At 32.8% G+C, this 16,706-nt stretch overlaps 1 protein-coding gene across 2 annotated transcripts in view; it reads left to right on the top strand.

The window, feature by feature from the left end:
* The first annotated feature begins 2,900 nt into the window (after nt 1-2,900).
* LOC139519425 (GON-4-like protein) overlaps nt 2,901-16,706 on the top strand; it is an 88,925-nt gene continuing 75,119 nt past the window's right edge. Inside the window, exons 1-8 of one of the 2 annotated variants that reach the window (XM_071311517.1) lie at nt 2,901-3,042; nt 8,690-9,281; nt 9,836-10,070; nt 10,863-11,015; nt 12,619-12,747; nt 13,104-13,259; nt 14,149-14,259; nt 16,236-16,410. In XM_071311517.1, coding sequence (XP_071167618.1) covers nt 8,743-9,281; nt 9,836-10,070; nt 10,863-11,015; nt 12,619-12,747; nt 13,104-13,259; nt 14,149-14,259; nt 16,236-16,410 — 1,498 coding nt within the window. In that variant the 5' untranslated portion in view covers nt 2,901-3,042; nt 8,690-8,742. Of the gene's footprint in view, nt 3,049-8,689; nt 9,282-9,835; nt 10,071-10,862; nt 11,016-12,618; nt 12,748-13,103; nt 13,260-14,148; nt 14,260-16,235; nt 16,411-16,706 lie in introns of both variants that reach the window. The other variant, XM_071311518.1, reaches the window with a different exon arrangement.

The following is a 16,706-nucleotide window of genomic DNA, read 5'->3' on the forward strand; positions in this document are numbered from 1 at the left end:
ACTTTTGCGCAAATTTAAAAGGGAAACAGAGGCGGATTTAGAGGGGGGCCCGGCCCCCCCTTTTTGGGAAAAAATTTGGTTGCTTATATAAGGAATCACTGCAGCGTGACTGGAGCGGGCCCCCACATATGAAAATTCCTGGATCCGTCACTGGGAAATGACGGGGAAGGGGCAAATTAACATTCAAGCAGAGCAAATGCTGTTTAAATTAGTATGCGGGTTTTATATAGGTGTTTAGGAAAACATGACCTAAAGCCTCCTTCATATAAGTCAAAAACTTGGGAACTCATACTGAATGGTCAAATGTGTTCAATATGAAAATTGCAGTTAAGATGGTAAAATCACAAATCAGACGTTAACGAAATGGACTGAAAGTATGACTTTTGCGCAAATTTAAAAGGGAAACAGAGGCGGATTTAGAGGGGGGCCCGGCCCCCCTTTTTGGGAAAAAATTTGGTTGCTTATATAAGGAATCACTGAAGCGTGACTGGAGCGGGCCCCCTCTAAGGTCAGTCAGTGGGCCCCCACATATGAAAATTCCTGGATCCGTCACTGGGAAATGACGGGGAAGGGGCAAATTAACATTCAAGCAGAGCAAATGCTGTTTAAATTAGTATGCGGGTTTTAAATATAGAGTGAAAGTGGAGTCATCTTTTTAAACTTAAGTTAAATATAACTTATGTAGACTTACCTTCTAATTCAATAAAAAAAAAAACACACACGACTCAGAACTATGTCTAATTCACTTGGACTACTAATATGCAAACCTAAAAACAAAAAGAAATATATCATAAAATAGTGATTGAAAAATTCACAACACTTTGAAAGGATAATCCAGACACGTGTTACACGGGGAGCATGTTTGTTTACAAATAATAATGTCACGTGATCGCGCACTGACCTCGCATGTTGCATCGCCCTTACAATTCACCAATACATAACCATTTTCATGCAAACATGCAACGTGAATGTGATTGGTTATCAAATAATACAAAAATAATGCATGAACCGTTGAAGAAAAAATTATTTTATCAAATAGATGGATTTTCACTTTCGACACGAATAGGTCGAGTTGACATTTCTGTCATCGGAGATAGTATTGAGATAAATGAGGGAGGGTAGGACGGGTCCTGATCCCGAAATCCCGGGCTTAAAAACACGAAATCCCGAAATCCCGGGCTTATAAAACACGAAATCCCGAGGTCCCGAAATTCGAAGGAAGAATTCCCGGATCCCGAAAGGGTCAATCCCGAAATCCCGAGCTTAAAAACACCCGATCCCGGAGTCCCGATAAAGGTCCTATCCCCCCTCATAAATGGGATAAAACGGACCGTCAAAAAGGTCTAGAGAAGCACATCAGTAGAACCTTAACATGAATAAGTAATACTTACAAAAAATTCTCTAATTGATAAACTATATGACTAAAATTTCACGAAAATAACAATAAATAATTTTGTTCTTCGTGATGAAACTGCTTAAATTGGCGCGAAAAAATATTCTTACTCCTACTGCTTCACGTAAAAAAAAATGTATAGAATTGAATTCGACTACAGTTCAGCATAAAAAATACGTGAATATGCAAAAGTCTGATAATATGTTAATGAAAAAGTGTGTATAAATTTTCGTAAACGAAGTTACCTGTATACTTCACCAAGAACTACATTTGAGCGCAAAGATCGTATGTGTGATTCGGCTTATGTAACAATCGTCAATCGGAACTACTCGGCTATTCACTTCGTGCAACCAGAAAGGCCGAGTGGTTCCGATTGGTAACAAAGTACAACATGATTAATGGAATTTTTTGCGTTGCTATTAAATCATTGAAACCACGTGATTGAGGCCATCTATTTTTATTGCGGGTTCCACATATCTAAATCGGAATTATAGAAAAAATGGAATTTTGTGAGCAGAATCAAAACAGAAATGATGAACACTGCAACATTTCCATCAAAATAAAAATAGGATGGAGGATCTGTGTATTCACATTATTTGTAAAACTCTCCTTCTTCCTGTGAAGCGTGTGCTTTACATCGAGGCTTATTATGCTAAGCATCGACGCCACAGTACTTCAACCAATCAGACAATGTTTATTTGGGGCATTCTATCTAATTTTACTCAGACTTTGGAATATTTTAATCGAAATTATAGAAAAATGGAACATTGTTAGTACATATAAAATAGAAAAAGATGAATACTTTTAGCTGGAGATAATTTGGATGGGGGTTCTGTGTATTCACATTATTTGCACAACTCTCCTTACTGATGCCATATTTTGGAATTTCCGTGACCTAAATGGTTCGCGAAAATTAATATTTTTATATATAGTATATAGTAACCATTTAATCAAATAGGAAAAGTTTTGTTTGCCGAGATATTTTTTTTTCATTACAGAGGCTTATGATAATTTCTTTGATAATAGTTTATAATCATGAGTTTATAAGGAACTAGTTACAGGTAAAAGCACTGAAAAAATATTTGTCACTGAGAACAATTAAGTACTAAAGGTCAAAGATGTGAAAAGATATTTTATCTTTTTTTTTCTCGGGTGTACGGTTGGTCATTGCTCTTTTATAGAAAAAAATAACTATGTTTTTTTCTTATGTTAATCAGTTGTTGTGTAGTCGTCTCATATCTTTGTGTCTGACGCACTCGGATATGAAAAGATAACGTTATTCATGATTAGATACTAAGTTGTATAATTTATTAATTAATATCACTTTATTCTTTTATAATATTGTTGTTGGCTCTGCTTCTGACCAATTGTAACATACTAAATATACATTTACATGTACACTGTGATATGTATTGTTGTAATTACCAATTATGTCAATCAATTGTAACTGATTTTATGCCCTTTATGGGCCATCGAGAAATTAAAAAAAACTAATTGGTACTTAGACATATCAGATTTTCATTGGTTAGAGTTATTTCCCCTGTATCTGAAAATGGCGCATTTTCTGGAAAATTTAACTGAAGTTTCCGACTGATTACCAGAAGTGCAGTAATGAAAGCATATATTCAATATCATTAAGACAACAATGGGTAAAGGTGATTTCAAATTATTCGGGCAATAATATAAGAACGGCACACAACCCGAGGCGTTTACACTGAATCAAAATTCCCCTTTCAAAACACAGCGTCTGGTTTGTTTACAAAATAATTTTTTTTTCTACATCCATGCCAAACTCTTCAACAGGTCAAAAATAACCTTTTTATTGTGAGAATGTGTCTCATTTTACGTATTATCAACCAGTTATCATGAAACAATGCTATTATATCTGTTCCTATTGGACAGTTGGAACTAATAAGGCAGTGTCTGTGCGTACCCGCATGCGGGTACGAATAGTCAAATTGCCGGTCTTGGCTGCGCGTACCCACATTCAGTTTTCTATTAAAATGCCATCAGATCGGGAATGAAACGTGAAATATATATGGAAATAATCGATAATATGGGGATTTCGTGTAGAACGAGTGAAGAGTATGAAAAATTATATTTTCAAATTGTATAATTTATTAAATAATGATACATAATAAACATTGCAAAATTAAATGCACAATGATGGAAAATGAAACTGTACAGTCCCTGTATAAGAAAAACATGATAGAAATTAATACTATTATAAAATTTAAATGAAAATTTAAAGAATAAAATTTTGATAATTTAAAAATATACCCATATGATATTTTAGAATAATCTTTTAGTAAAATGTAAAACAGAAACTGAAATTTTAAAATATATAAAACTACTAAAATTAAAGCTTGACTCAATGAGTTTATAAAAATTAAAGAAGCAAGTAATTATATCAAATTAAACCAATTATAAAAGATTCATGTACTAATAAAGATTTGGAACAAATTTTTATATATCCAATGATTGTTTTGGCACAGATTTCAACCCTGTACATTTCAAATGTTGCCAGTCTAAACAGCAATCACATGTCAAAGAGTCCTGATCGTGTAGGTTTTTTTTTTACACTATATACATATCCAGTCGCATGTTTCCCTTCTTTACGTGATCTTGATTTTTAGTTGTTTCCAAGCTTCAGTGGTAAAATATTTTCTTTCATTTTAGAGGGGGGATAGGACCTTTATCGGGACTGCAGGATCGGTTGTTTTTCAGCTCGGGATTTCGGGATTGACCCTTTCGGGATCCGGGAATCCTTTTTTTCGGATTTCGGGATGTCGGGATTTGCTTTATTTAAATTCAAGACCTCAGGATTTCGTTTTTTCAAGTCCGGGATTTCGGGATCAAGACCCCTCCTATCCCCCCTCATTTTAAGAATATTTACTAACCATGCCAACTGAGAAAAAACTGTTCACTTACCTATATATATATATGTGTATATTTATAAAAATTCTGAGTAGTTTTAATCTATTTATTCACTAATTGCAACAAATTCCGTATATATTTCACGTTTCATTCCCGATCCGAAGGCATTTTGTTATAAAACCAGATGTGGGTACGCGTAGCCTAGAACGGGAATTTGGCTATTGGTACCCGTATGCGTGTACGCGCAGACACTGCCAACTAATAATATGTTAAACAGGTTGGGAACAAACCCCCTGTATGGTGATTATATCTCTATAGAGGGATAATCCTTCTTTAGAGGGATAAAATTATCCCTCTATAGATGGGTATTTTTGCCTGCACTGGATTTAAAGCAAATAAGGGCAGAATGGCATTTTCTAGTTATATTGGCTATTATCTCTAGCATTATATGCATCAACATATGCACTTTACTAAAAATTGTGATAACCAGTTTTCTGATAAAGTGACAAAACTTGCAATCTATTGTAAACCTATCTGAACACCTGATCAACAACAAAAGGAATAGTTGACCTTTAAATTTCATGTTAAATCTAACAATAGAAATTCTGTTCAGTGAGGCATAAGTGAGTAGAATTTATCTGATCATCACAGCTTTCAATCATGGTGAACAATAGATTTTATATTTAGTCAGATAAACATCAAACTGGGCATATTAAATTAAGTACATCAATTGGTGCATCAACTGTTCCAGGTTACTGCCATAATAAGTAGAGAATGCCATTCTGCCCTATATTGATTTAAATCCAGTCTAAACAAAAATATCCCTCTATAGAGGGATAATTTTACCCCTCTATAGAAGGATTATCCCTCTATACAGGTATAATTACCATATAGAGGGTTTGTTCCCAACCTGTTAAAGGGAACTTTTATTTCTTGAGACTTGACTACCGGCACTGCACCGAGGGCGGTAATGGGTTATTTTCGTGCAATGTGTTTTGCCATTTTTATCCTGATCCTGTTCCTAATGTCAATATTATGACACAACTGTTCTCTTTGTGCTGGATTATTTCATCCTGGTACTAAACAGTCAGGGGACTTACTTAAATGAGTGATTTTCTAAATCACTGATTCAAGTAACATTATTTCCATAAAGGTTGAAAGTAAGAGTTGTCTTTCTTTAATAATCACCTATTTAAGTAGTACAAAATAATCACTAGAAGAAGTGATTTAATTTTACTGTAGCTTTAAATATAGAACACTAATGATCCAGGGACTAATTATGTTTCTAAACTTATCAGAACCAACATCTGTGTTGTCTAGGATGACCAGGTCATTTCAGGTGATGACCTTGTACTGAATCTAGGATAAAAATCACTTCTTTAAGTATCATACCTCAATTTCATTCCCAAAAATCACTTCTTTAAGTATCATTATTTTAATAACCTCCACTAATATCAATAGTGAACAGTGAAATTTTTATCGCGAAACAGTAGAATTTTATTACATAATCTGAAAGATGAAACCTTGAACTTTACAGGAAAAATACTCCCACTGCTGGGAAAAATCTGTTGGGGCTCCTGGGTATAAATCTTTTTTTTTTTCTAATATAGGATTTCGCTATATTTTTTTATAAACAAACTTTATCGTATACTTAAAGAAAAATGAAATAAAAAAGTGGGGTCACCATTCATTTAAGCTCACAATCTGCCTTCGGAAGAAGCATACATTTTTGTTAATGTCCTTTTTTTCTGTTGAACTAATAGGAGAAATAGAGGTAATATCGAAATAAAAAAATAACCTAATTACAGAAATCGCTTAAATTTTACAATTATTTAGTTTATGTAAAGCTTATTTTAAAACAATAAAAAAAAATATAGGTCACTGATGAGTTAAAAAAGATATTTCAAATTTAATGCCAAAAGATGGCATTTTTGCACCAGAGGGAGATAATTTGGAGCTTTTTCAATGATATAAACATTTTAGAAGTCATCTGGGGCCAAACAGAATCGATTTTTATGGGTTGATTTTTGTACCATATCATAAAGTAATAACTTATAGGGTATTAAATAAATTTTGTAATGCAAAAATAAAGGTTTAATATTTTGCTGAAATTATTGTACCCACGAACCACCTTAAGCAAGTATCAGTTCATTATGTAAAGCCATTATTATAGCATTTTTTTCAACTAAAATAGAATTTGCAGCTAAATGACAGCATCAAAGGCATAAACCTTGATACTTAAAAGAAGCAAAAAAATGTTTTTTTTCAATTTTACTAATAAAAAGATAATTTTTAAACCTATGTGTTTAAAATTTTGGTAAAACTACAAAATCACAATTTGTGACAAAACTTCGAATTTGCTACTCAAATAAGTGATTTAAAAATCACTTATTTCAGTAAGTCCCCTGACTGCTAAATTTTTCCGTTCATATTTTCACACGGTACTTATTGGTTAATTTGTTAGGCACAGGATCAGGGGGTTCAGGGATAAATGAATCTTTAAATCGCCCTGAAAAAGGTTTATTATTCACTGTGTTCGTGAAATCAGTGAAAAGATCAATGTGCAAGACATTTTTAATTGTTCCTTCATCTTGAAATGCTATTGTTATTTGGCGTTTTACCAAGCAAATACTTCTGCTTTATGCCCCTCTGCACATATCCTCATCTCATGCCAGTCATTGGTTAAGGTTCTTTTAAGAATGCAATGCGACGTCACAAATTCCATTGAAAAAGCATGCAATGCAGCATAGTAGGAATTATATGACGTACAAAAACATATAAACTGACCATGAATTATACGCTAATAAACATACAAAATTTGTTAATTTATACAAATAATCAGGAAATGCAGACATAAACTTTATTGTAAAATATTTCATGTTCACATGTCAATGCATATACATCAGTGGTTAAACAATTTGACAGCAGCCTAAAGTATGCCCTATTGATAAAATAAAATATTTTTCATGCCTACCTACATGTACCCTTCAGTCTGAAGGTACAGTTGTTAAAAACAAACATATTTTTAAGGTTGGCCTTATATATTTTCGATATGAAAGACCAGGGCTCACGCTACCAGGCAACTAGGTCGAAGAAGTCACTTTCCCCTCCGTCACTTCACTTTGCCCGACCCTCAAAAGCAAAAACAAGTTGCCCTGTTGTTTACAGTACTCGCTTTCAGTCGCTCTCCTCATCGGCAATATTCACCAATTTTTACCAAGTCGACTAAACAGCAATTTTCCATTAAAAAGTAAAGAAATTCAAGGCATTAACAATTTATTTTCTTTAGAAAAGATGTTAAAGCATTGATTTTAAAGTTGGTGGCATGTTATTTCATAAATTGATAAAAACAATTTTTATCACTTCGGTACTTGTTACTCGAAATCATTTTCAAATCATTCTAACTTTCGGCAAGATAAGTTGTTACTTCATTAGAACTTGATGAAATTTGCCTGAAGTAAATTTGTTATCCATGTATTGCATTAAAAACGTTATATTCCTTTCCAAATAGCATGTCAAACATTATTTATTTTGTAAATTTTTCTTCGTCTGCGGCCGCCATTTAAATTATTGGGCATATGACAACAATTATGGAGCAGAGTCAGGATTTCATCGGAAACGGACCCGCTATGACCAAAATCCAGATTCTTGCGATAATGACTACTGACACATGAATGGCATTGGCACTGCTGACAGACAAAAATTGATCCCAAAAGGACAAATTACGCATTCTACATGCATTAACATAATTTTGGTTAGATCTTCTTGATTAATGTATATATTTCCATGTATATACATTGTTTCAATTTATAAGTTAAAGTTGCTCAACTCTGGAACTATTACACTAATAGAATTATATTATGTCCAAGCGTAACTGTTAAATTTATATATCTTTTTAATCATTTAATGAGAAATACTTAATTTCATGAACATGATAACAGAGTAGTTTTTTAAATTCCTTTTTGATATAACAAAAAATGTTTTTTTATTATTGCCAGATATTTAATTGTTTTTTTCTGACAATAGGACTCATATGATTGTGCAACTAGATATGATAAAATTAAACAACAGTTACTTTACTTGTAATTTTAACCAAACATTGTAGCGCTGCAAGCGAACAAGCACTTCTCTTTCAAATCTCACCACTTCTCCATCTCAATTTCAAAAAGAGAAGTCACTTCTCCCTATGATTCTGAAGTGTGAGCCCTGGAAAGACATTTAATTTAAAAAAAATAGTTATCAGTCGACAAAAATATTCATCTATGCATTACATAAATTTTTCAACATCAACTTCCAGTTTAGTTTCCTGTCAAAAGAACACGAGGATCATTAATCTTCTTGGCAAAAAGATGTACATTGTATCACCATTAATAAAGAGCCACTTAATAAAAACATGTACATCTATTTTTTCCTTTTCAGTCACACAGATGACAATTACAAATAAGTGGTGTAGTTTTTAGTAGCAATCAAAGATGTCATCTGATAAAAGTGTCAATATTGTTCGGGATGGTGGAGAAGAAAAAATCGGAAAGAAATCTGAAATGTTAGAAGAAGATAGCAAAGCTGATACACCACTAAAAGATGTATCTAATTCATCATCTCCAACTATTGGTACCCAACATCAGGTGTCAATATCATTGGAAACTTCTCCCCAAGTGACCATATCATCAGCAACCCCTCCTCAGTTGTCCACATCATCAGAAACACCACCTCAGACTTCAAAAGAATTCTTGTTTACTCCACCAAGTCAACCTCCTCCTAAACCATCAACTTCTAGCATGTCCAGTTCTCACAACACTGATGAGGATAACCTTGACTTCATTAAAGAACAGCTGAACTTTTTAAATAATGAGAGTGGAGAATTAGCTACACCCATTCACAAATCTAACAAACAGAAAAGACAGGACCTGGCCAGGAAGCATTATGATCTAGCAGGAAAGAGAAAAGAATTCAGATCACCTGTTAAGCAATTTCTAAAGCTTCACAATAGAGGAATCAAAAGAAGCCCACAGTATGTATATTTGATTGGTTAATGACACTATATAGTTGTACAATGTATATATTTAAAATGTTTCAGTATTATTACTATAAAAATGTATTATTGCAATTGGCAACAAACAGTAGAGAAATATAATTTTAATGTAATACTTTGTGACACTAAATGCAGCTTAAAGTATAGCACTGTTTCCTTTTGATGAAATGGTAATAGTAATATTGTAATGAATCGCTAAAGACAGATGCAAGCGATGGTTAAATTATGCAATGTTTCATTGTTTTACTCATACTTGACATGTATAAAAAAATTGCAACTATTTATGGTAACTTTTAACAAAGTAGAAATAAATCAAAAAGGAACAAAACAAAGAATTTTTAATTTTTTGCACAGCAGTAAACATTCTGAATAAATTGTTCTGGTTTATGGAACATAAATCGAGACCGCCTTTTGTTCACTGTAATATAGATATTCAGCTTTATATCCATTACTGCATTTTGGTTAGCTATGCGTGTTGTTATTGACATGTACCTCATAACTATTATAATCAAAGATAAATATTTTTATTTCAGAAAAATCAAACCAAGAAAACCAAAGAGAGTTAGACGCTCTATTGGATTTGCAGAGAAATCTCCTGACAAGGGCCATAACTCTAGTGGTGCTGAAGCTGATACTTCTGAGGACGACTCATCAGATGATAATTGGAAAATAATTGATGATAGTTCAGATAATGAAATAGACAAGGCTTTAGAAGAAAATGCTTCAAGACAAAATCTTACTGTTGTCAATGTCAAGAATATATTACATGTAAGGGGATTATCAGTTTAGGGCTATACAAAATCAAATGTTTGCTGGTAGATACATGTAGGAAACATTTTCTCACTATCCCCTCCTATTCATTTTTATTCAGAATTTAATACATTACTGTGCATGCTGTATATCAGGTATTTTTGTGAATCGGGTCGTAGATGAGGCATTTTATATATGTTTCAATGCTTTGAAGAATGTATTCTAAAGTACAGTGTAATATTTCGTAGGGTAAAAAGTAGTTATTTCTACCTTATTTCCTTTAGATATTAAAAGTAGGTGCATTCCTTACTTTCTCATACAATTGATTATGGAATGAAACAAGATGTTGGTCAGAAATCAACTATAACAACACAAAATGTCAAAAACCAAAATATATCTAGAGGTCAGAATACAGTATTCAAAATTAGACAGGTTTCTATACAATGTGTCAAACTCTTAATTGTTGAAAATCTAAATAGATTGTTTATTTAGTGAATTAAATCACAAATGCTTGGTTGTCTCTTTTTATAAAGTTCATTTGGTTATCAGATGGAAACATAACAGGACTTTGGCATATGATATAATACCACACACAACAAGGTAAAGTCATTTAGTAAAACAGAATGTCATTTTTTCTTTGTTTTCTCTTTGATTCAAACTTTGTGATGAATGTTGAGTATACAATAATGTGACAGCAACTCACTAAAACAAAACCAAAAAATATTTATTCATAAGTTTAAAGAATTTTCATTTGTGCAACGTTAAATGCTTCTGCAGACAATATTGCATTTTTACATTACTCTATTACAGCAAGTAATAACTAATGAAGATGTGGTTGCCATGGTAAAGAATACCTTACATGATATGGCTGAGGAAGACTCAGAATCATTGTTAGTCCCTGCAACATATGAACCAAAAATGACCAGGTCAAAGTTCAAAGAAGTCCTGGAAAAAGATGGAACAGTAAGTTAAACATAAAAAAAGAGGATTTTTCAATATTATTTCTGTGATAAATAATCAATCTGTGTTTTGATATTGTTTTTGAAGTCACATTTTCCGGAACTGGATGTTGACTTGACAATGGTAAAACATGGACCATAAAAGATACGTAAAATCTGTGTAGTTTACAAAGCATGACTGAGCGAAGAAGCTCTTTCCACGTTATTTCTTCAACAAAATATATGAAATGAACGTTAGATAAGGGTATCAATGATAATTTTAGCATTTTTAAAGAAATGTAGGATGCATAATTAAATTTCCCACCTGTGCACATGCACACACTTGTTCCTGTTCATACAATGTAGTTCTGCCAATTTTTTCATTTAAAAACTTTTAAAATGTTTCATCAACATGATCAAATCATGTTTATAAATGATTTATTATAATTTTAATCATTTGGACTAAATCAATTAGATACAGACCACTGAAATGTACGGAAATAATTGTGAATAGACCGATTAATCTATACGATGTCTGGTACTGAAAATAGTTCACCTGTCACCTGAACAGGTAGTTTTCAGCTGTCCAACAACTAATTAGCCTTGATTAAAATATTGAAGATGGGGTTCTTTTGATAGTAATTAATCATCATGTCACTTTTATGACCGGAAATATGTGTCTGCATAGATGCCAACCATTACGATTTTTCCGTAGTTTTTCCGATTTTGCGATAAAAACTACGCTATTACGGTCAAAGTTGAATAGTTACGGATTCCCAATCATCGACGTTCAATTTTGTAAAACGCGGATTTTTATCATTACTTTTCCGTCCTGGTCCAGTATTTAGGAAATGCCAATGTAATGTTTCCGGTTTCTCGGGAGTTATCAACCTATTGTTGGGTAACTAACTGACTTCCGAAGAGGCAAACTTGCATTTTATTAAGTAGCTTTCCCCCTTTCTCTACTTCTCCTTGACAAAACAAAAATGTTTGAGTCGAGAACATCTGAACAATTAATGAATGGAATACATACTACAGACAACATGTTAAATGACAAATTTTAGTGTACATCACTTTGCAACCACTCGTCAGTAATTTTTATTGGTAAATGCACGTTTATGAATGATTACTGAAAACTTTTCAAAAATACGGAAAATTTGATAGTTTGTTACTGATTGTGTCAAAAGGGGGTTGGCATCTATGTGTCTGTTAAAGGCAAAAGGTTGGGTCAAAAAGATCGTGAATTATGATAAAATGACCGAAAAGCCTTGAAAACTAAAAAGTAGATGACCTTTTCATGCTTTGCCCAGTCAGACTTTTACCGGACATTATACAATTGTCCGCAATATATGACTGTTTTGGAAGCCTTGGTTTGTATGAAGACTTTTGCAAAACCACAAAATTTAATTTTCACCAAAACACAATTTTTCCTACAGCCACTAATGTTGGTATACACGAAATTGAATGAATCCACAGTATCCAGACTTCTATTGTTAAACAAGATGTTGTAGCTTAGTTCTTTGATGGTCTGTTTGGAAATATTCTCACTTTTCTCTAAATACTATATTATGTACTTTTAAAATGAAAATGTATTATACTTGTTATGGAACTTTGAATTTATTCCACAGATACATCATCCTTGGCCATTATCTCCTTTGAAAAAGAAAGAGAGACTGACGACATCATTCTTGGACCTTCCGTTACCTGATGATGATGAAGATGGGGATGATGAATATAATCCTGAGAAAGAAATAGAGGTAAAAATAGTCTAAATAAGCAGTTAAGTTATCACAAAACAAACATAGTCCTGAGAAAGAAATAGAGGTAAAAATTGTCAAAATAGGCATTAAAGTTATCATTGTAAAACAAATATAATTGTGAGAAAGAAATAGAGGTAAAAGTAGTTATCTTAAGACAAAAAAAAATGTGTCTAAAGATAGCGATGTTCAAAAATTTTATACAATAGATTTGCACTATAAAATATTAATTTGAATTTTGGAGACCATCGTTATGTAATTGTTTTTCAAAATGATACCCTTTTCACTGTAAGAAAGGCAAGTGTATTAAATATTGCATCACTCAATCAATGACATTTGAACATTTTTATTTGTAGATGGGCAGTTATAGTGATGAAGATAGTGAGAGTGTAGCCTCATCCCAGGTCAGTGATTTGGGGTCACCACGACCTTCAACGCCAGCAACACCATCCTCTACAATAAGTCGTTTCTCAGATTTAGACAAGACTCCCAGTGTCCAAGGGGAAGATGAAGTAAGTACCAGGAGAAATTATGTTTTTCATGATAACATTACTTCATAGGTTGATAATTTGTAGGCAGGCCTGGGGTAATGGTAATTTGTAGGCAGGCCTGGGGTAATGATAATTTGTAGGCAGGCATTGGGTAATGGTAATTTGTAGGCAGGCATGGGGTAATGATAATTTGTAGACAGAAATGATTTTGATAGTACTTATCTATATGGTATACACATTTCTTATTATAAAAAGTCTCAATATGGTAATAAAAAGAATACATAGTATGTATTCAATATGGTAATAAAAAGAATACATAGTATGTATTCAATATGAAATAAGTCAATATGAAAATGAATACTCTGACTGACCATACCAAAATTGACATCTGTAATGAATATTATTTACAGTATACAGAATTTATTGAATAAATATAAATGTTACTGTTGTGATTATTGGGTAATGCAGGGCAGAAATGATTTTTCTTTTTGCCTTAAACAAAGATCTCTGCTGAATTTAAAACATGTAAGATTTTCCGTATTAAAGCTCAATATTTATACAGTATCTTATATTATTGCATAACAATATAATATTTCCCACAGAAAGTAACCAAAAGTTAGCGTGCAATAAATTCCATTATTTAAAATTCATGAATGTCATCAACAACAAAATATTAGCTTAAACCAGTTTTAACTTTCAAATACATTGCTATACAATAAAAGGGTTATTGCATGAATATTTGAGAATATTGTCCCTCGTAGAACATATATTGCACTCTCAAGCTCGTGCAATATAAAGTTCTACTCGGTACAATATTCATGCAATAACCCTATAACATAGTGATTAACTGGTTCTGATTTATTAATCTGGAAAAGAACAAATCACAAAGTTCCTTCATATTATTTTGTAGCTGAAAAGTCCTATGGGTCCACCATCAAGGCTTCCAGTATCAGCAACAAAGAGCATGCTGGGTAAAAGATATCACATGGCTATGGCAGAGTCTGACAGAAAAGCTAAGCAGGTAAATATAGGGTAGACTTATTGTTAGTTGATCTTTCTTACCCTCTTTGATAGAATTACTGATGAAAAAAAAGATATAAATATGGAGTAAACACCAATTGGACAGCAATGACATCAAAATATTAATTATTTTTCTCTTTTGTCCATCAGGAGTTATGGTCCTTGATTGAATAGAAACAATACCATATTTTCCAAGCACTTTTAATAGTCACCTGTTCAACCAATGATTTTCAAATTTTGATATATTATTTCATATAACAAAATGGAGGTCAAATTAGATATTGATGATTTTGACTCTTGTCGTTCAGGCCTTGAGGTCCTTGACAATGAACCGGAAAACTTTGCTTTATTTCATATCTGCGCCATAACACGATAAAGCTCAATCTAGTTGTTTTTAGAATTTAATAGGTTAATAGAGTTATAGCCCTTGAATTGTTTTTTGCTATCTTTTTGACAGTTTTAAGCTCACCTGGCCTGTTGGACTTAGTTTAAAATAGGACCCTATAGGAAATGCATACAAAAGTCTTCTTCTAGAGAACCACTGAATGGAATAAAACCAAACATAGCATGAATGTTTTTTATGAGATGCTGACCAAGTGTTGATACTTTGTAGCTTATCCATCATCCAAGATGGCTGCCAGTGTGGGAATTAGTTTTAACATAGGACCCTATGAGAAATACATACAAATATCTTCTTTTAGAGAACCACAGAATGGAATGCAATATTAAACAAAATTTGGCCTCAATCATTATTTAAGTATCTGTTATGATTTTTATTGTCGAGCCTGCGACTTTTGTCGCAGAAAGCTTGACATAGGGATAGTGATTCGGTGGGGGAAGCTACAGCCCCAGTGGCGGTGTTAGCTAACTTCTTATAATTTAAAAGGTGGAAGACCTGGATGCTTCATACTTTGTATATGGATGCCTCATGTTCTGAAGTTCCGTCAGTCACATGTCAAATGTCCTTGACCTCATTTTCATGGTTTAGTGACTACTTGAAAAAAAAGTTAAGATTTTTTGTAATGTTGAATTCTCTCTTATTATAAGTAATAGGATAACTATATTTGGTATGTGCCTACCTTGCAAGGTCCTCATGCACGTCAGACAGTTTTCACTTGACCTCGACCTCATTTCATGGAACAGTGAACAAGGTTAAGTTTTGGTGGTCAAGTCCATATCTCAGTTACTATAAGCAATAGGTCTTGTATATTCAGTGTTAGGAAGCACTGTAAGGTGTACATGTCCAACTGGCAGGTGTCATCTGACCTTGGCCTCATTTTCATGGTTCAGTGGTTAGTTTTTGAGTTTTGGTCTTTTTTTCTAAAACTATATAAAATAGGTCAACTATATTTGATGTATGGAAATATTTTATGATCTATATGTCAGTCGTGCAGGTATTACTTGACCTTGACCTCATTTTCACGGTTCATTGCTCAGTGATAAATTTGTGTTTTGGTCTGTTTTTCTTAAACTTTAAGCAATAGGTCATCTATATTTATTGCATGGAAGAATTGTTAGCTGTACATGCCTGCCTGGTATGGTTCATCTGACCTTGACCTCATTTTCATGGTTCATTGGTCAATGTTTTAGTTTTCTTGGTTAATCATAAGTTTATATGACAGTTGTAATAAAGCTTTATATTTAGGACTATCAACATGATATCAATGATTAGTAAAGAAGGCGAGACATTTCAGAGTGTGCATTCTTGTGTTTTTTTATATGATTTCAAAAACATAAGTGGAGTCAGGTGAGCGACACAGGATCTTGGGAGCCTCTAGTATGCATTTTCATGAATTAAAACTTGGAATTTTATTTGCTGCAAGTATGGGACTTTATTGTTTTAACACTGGCTAATCTAGCTTTAAGATTTATCATAAATTACCATAAATGTTTTGAAATTTAACATTAAATATTTGCTTTACACCATTATGAATGTCCTTGATTTTTATGATATTTTAGTGTTTTGATATTTTACAGGCAGAAGAGGAAACCATTGCTTTAAGAACCAGATCCAAACTTTCTTTGCATGATACCAGTCTATTAGAGTTAGAATCAAACTTTGTGGCGCCTGATATAACGTGGGACATGTACGAAACATCATGTGATGATAAAGATTGGATGACTTTCTTAACAGGATTACAGAAAATACCAGGTGAGTTACTGGTCATATTACTTTGAAAAACAACTGAAACTTAATGCATTTGATTATTAAAGATGATTGTAATGACACACTATACATAGTAATTAATATGCTCAATAAAATGAGTATGTAAAGATCAAAATCTATAAAGTCATGAAATTATACCCCTACTCTAAATGTTGCACTTTGACTTTGTAAATACAGCTGTTCCTCAAAACACACCTCTTTTGGGGAGATATATAATATTCATAGATAACTTTATTTGTTTGCATTCTAGTTCCTAGATATGATCTCTACATGTTTCATCT

The sequence above is a fragment of the Mytilus edulis genome, chromosome 4 (genome assembly GCF_963676685.1).
Source record: "Mytilus edulis chromosome 4, xbMytEdul2.2, whole genome shotgun sequence".
NCBI classification, from domain to species: domain Eukaryota; kingdom Metazoa; phylum Mollusca; class Bivalvia; order Mytilida; family Mytilidae; genus Mytilus; species Mytilus edulis.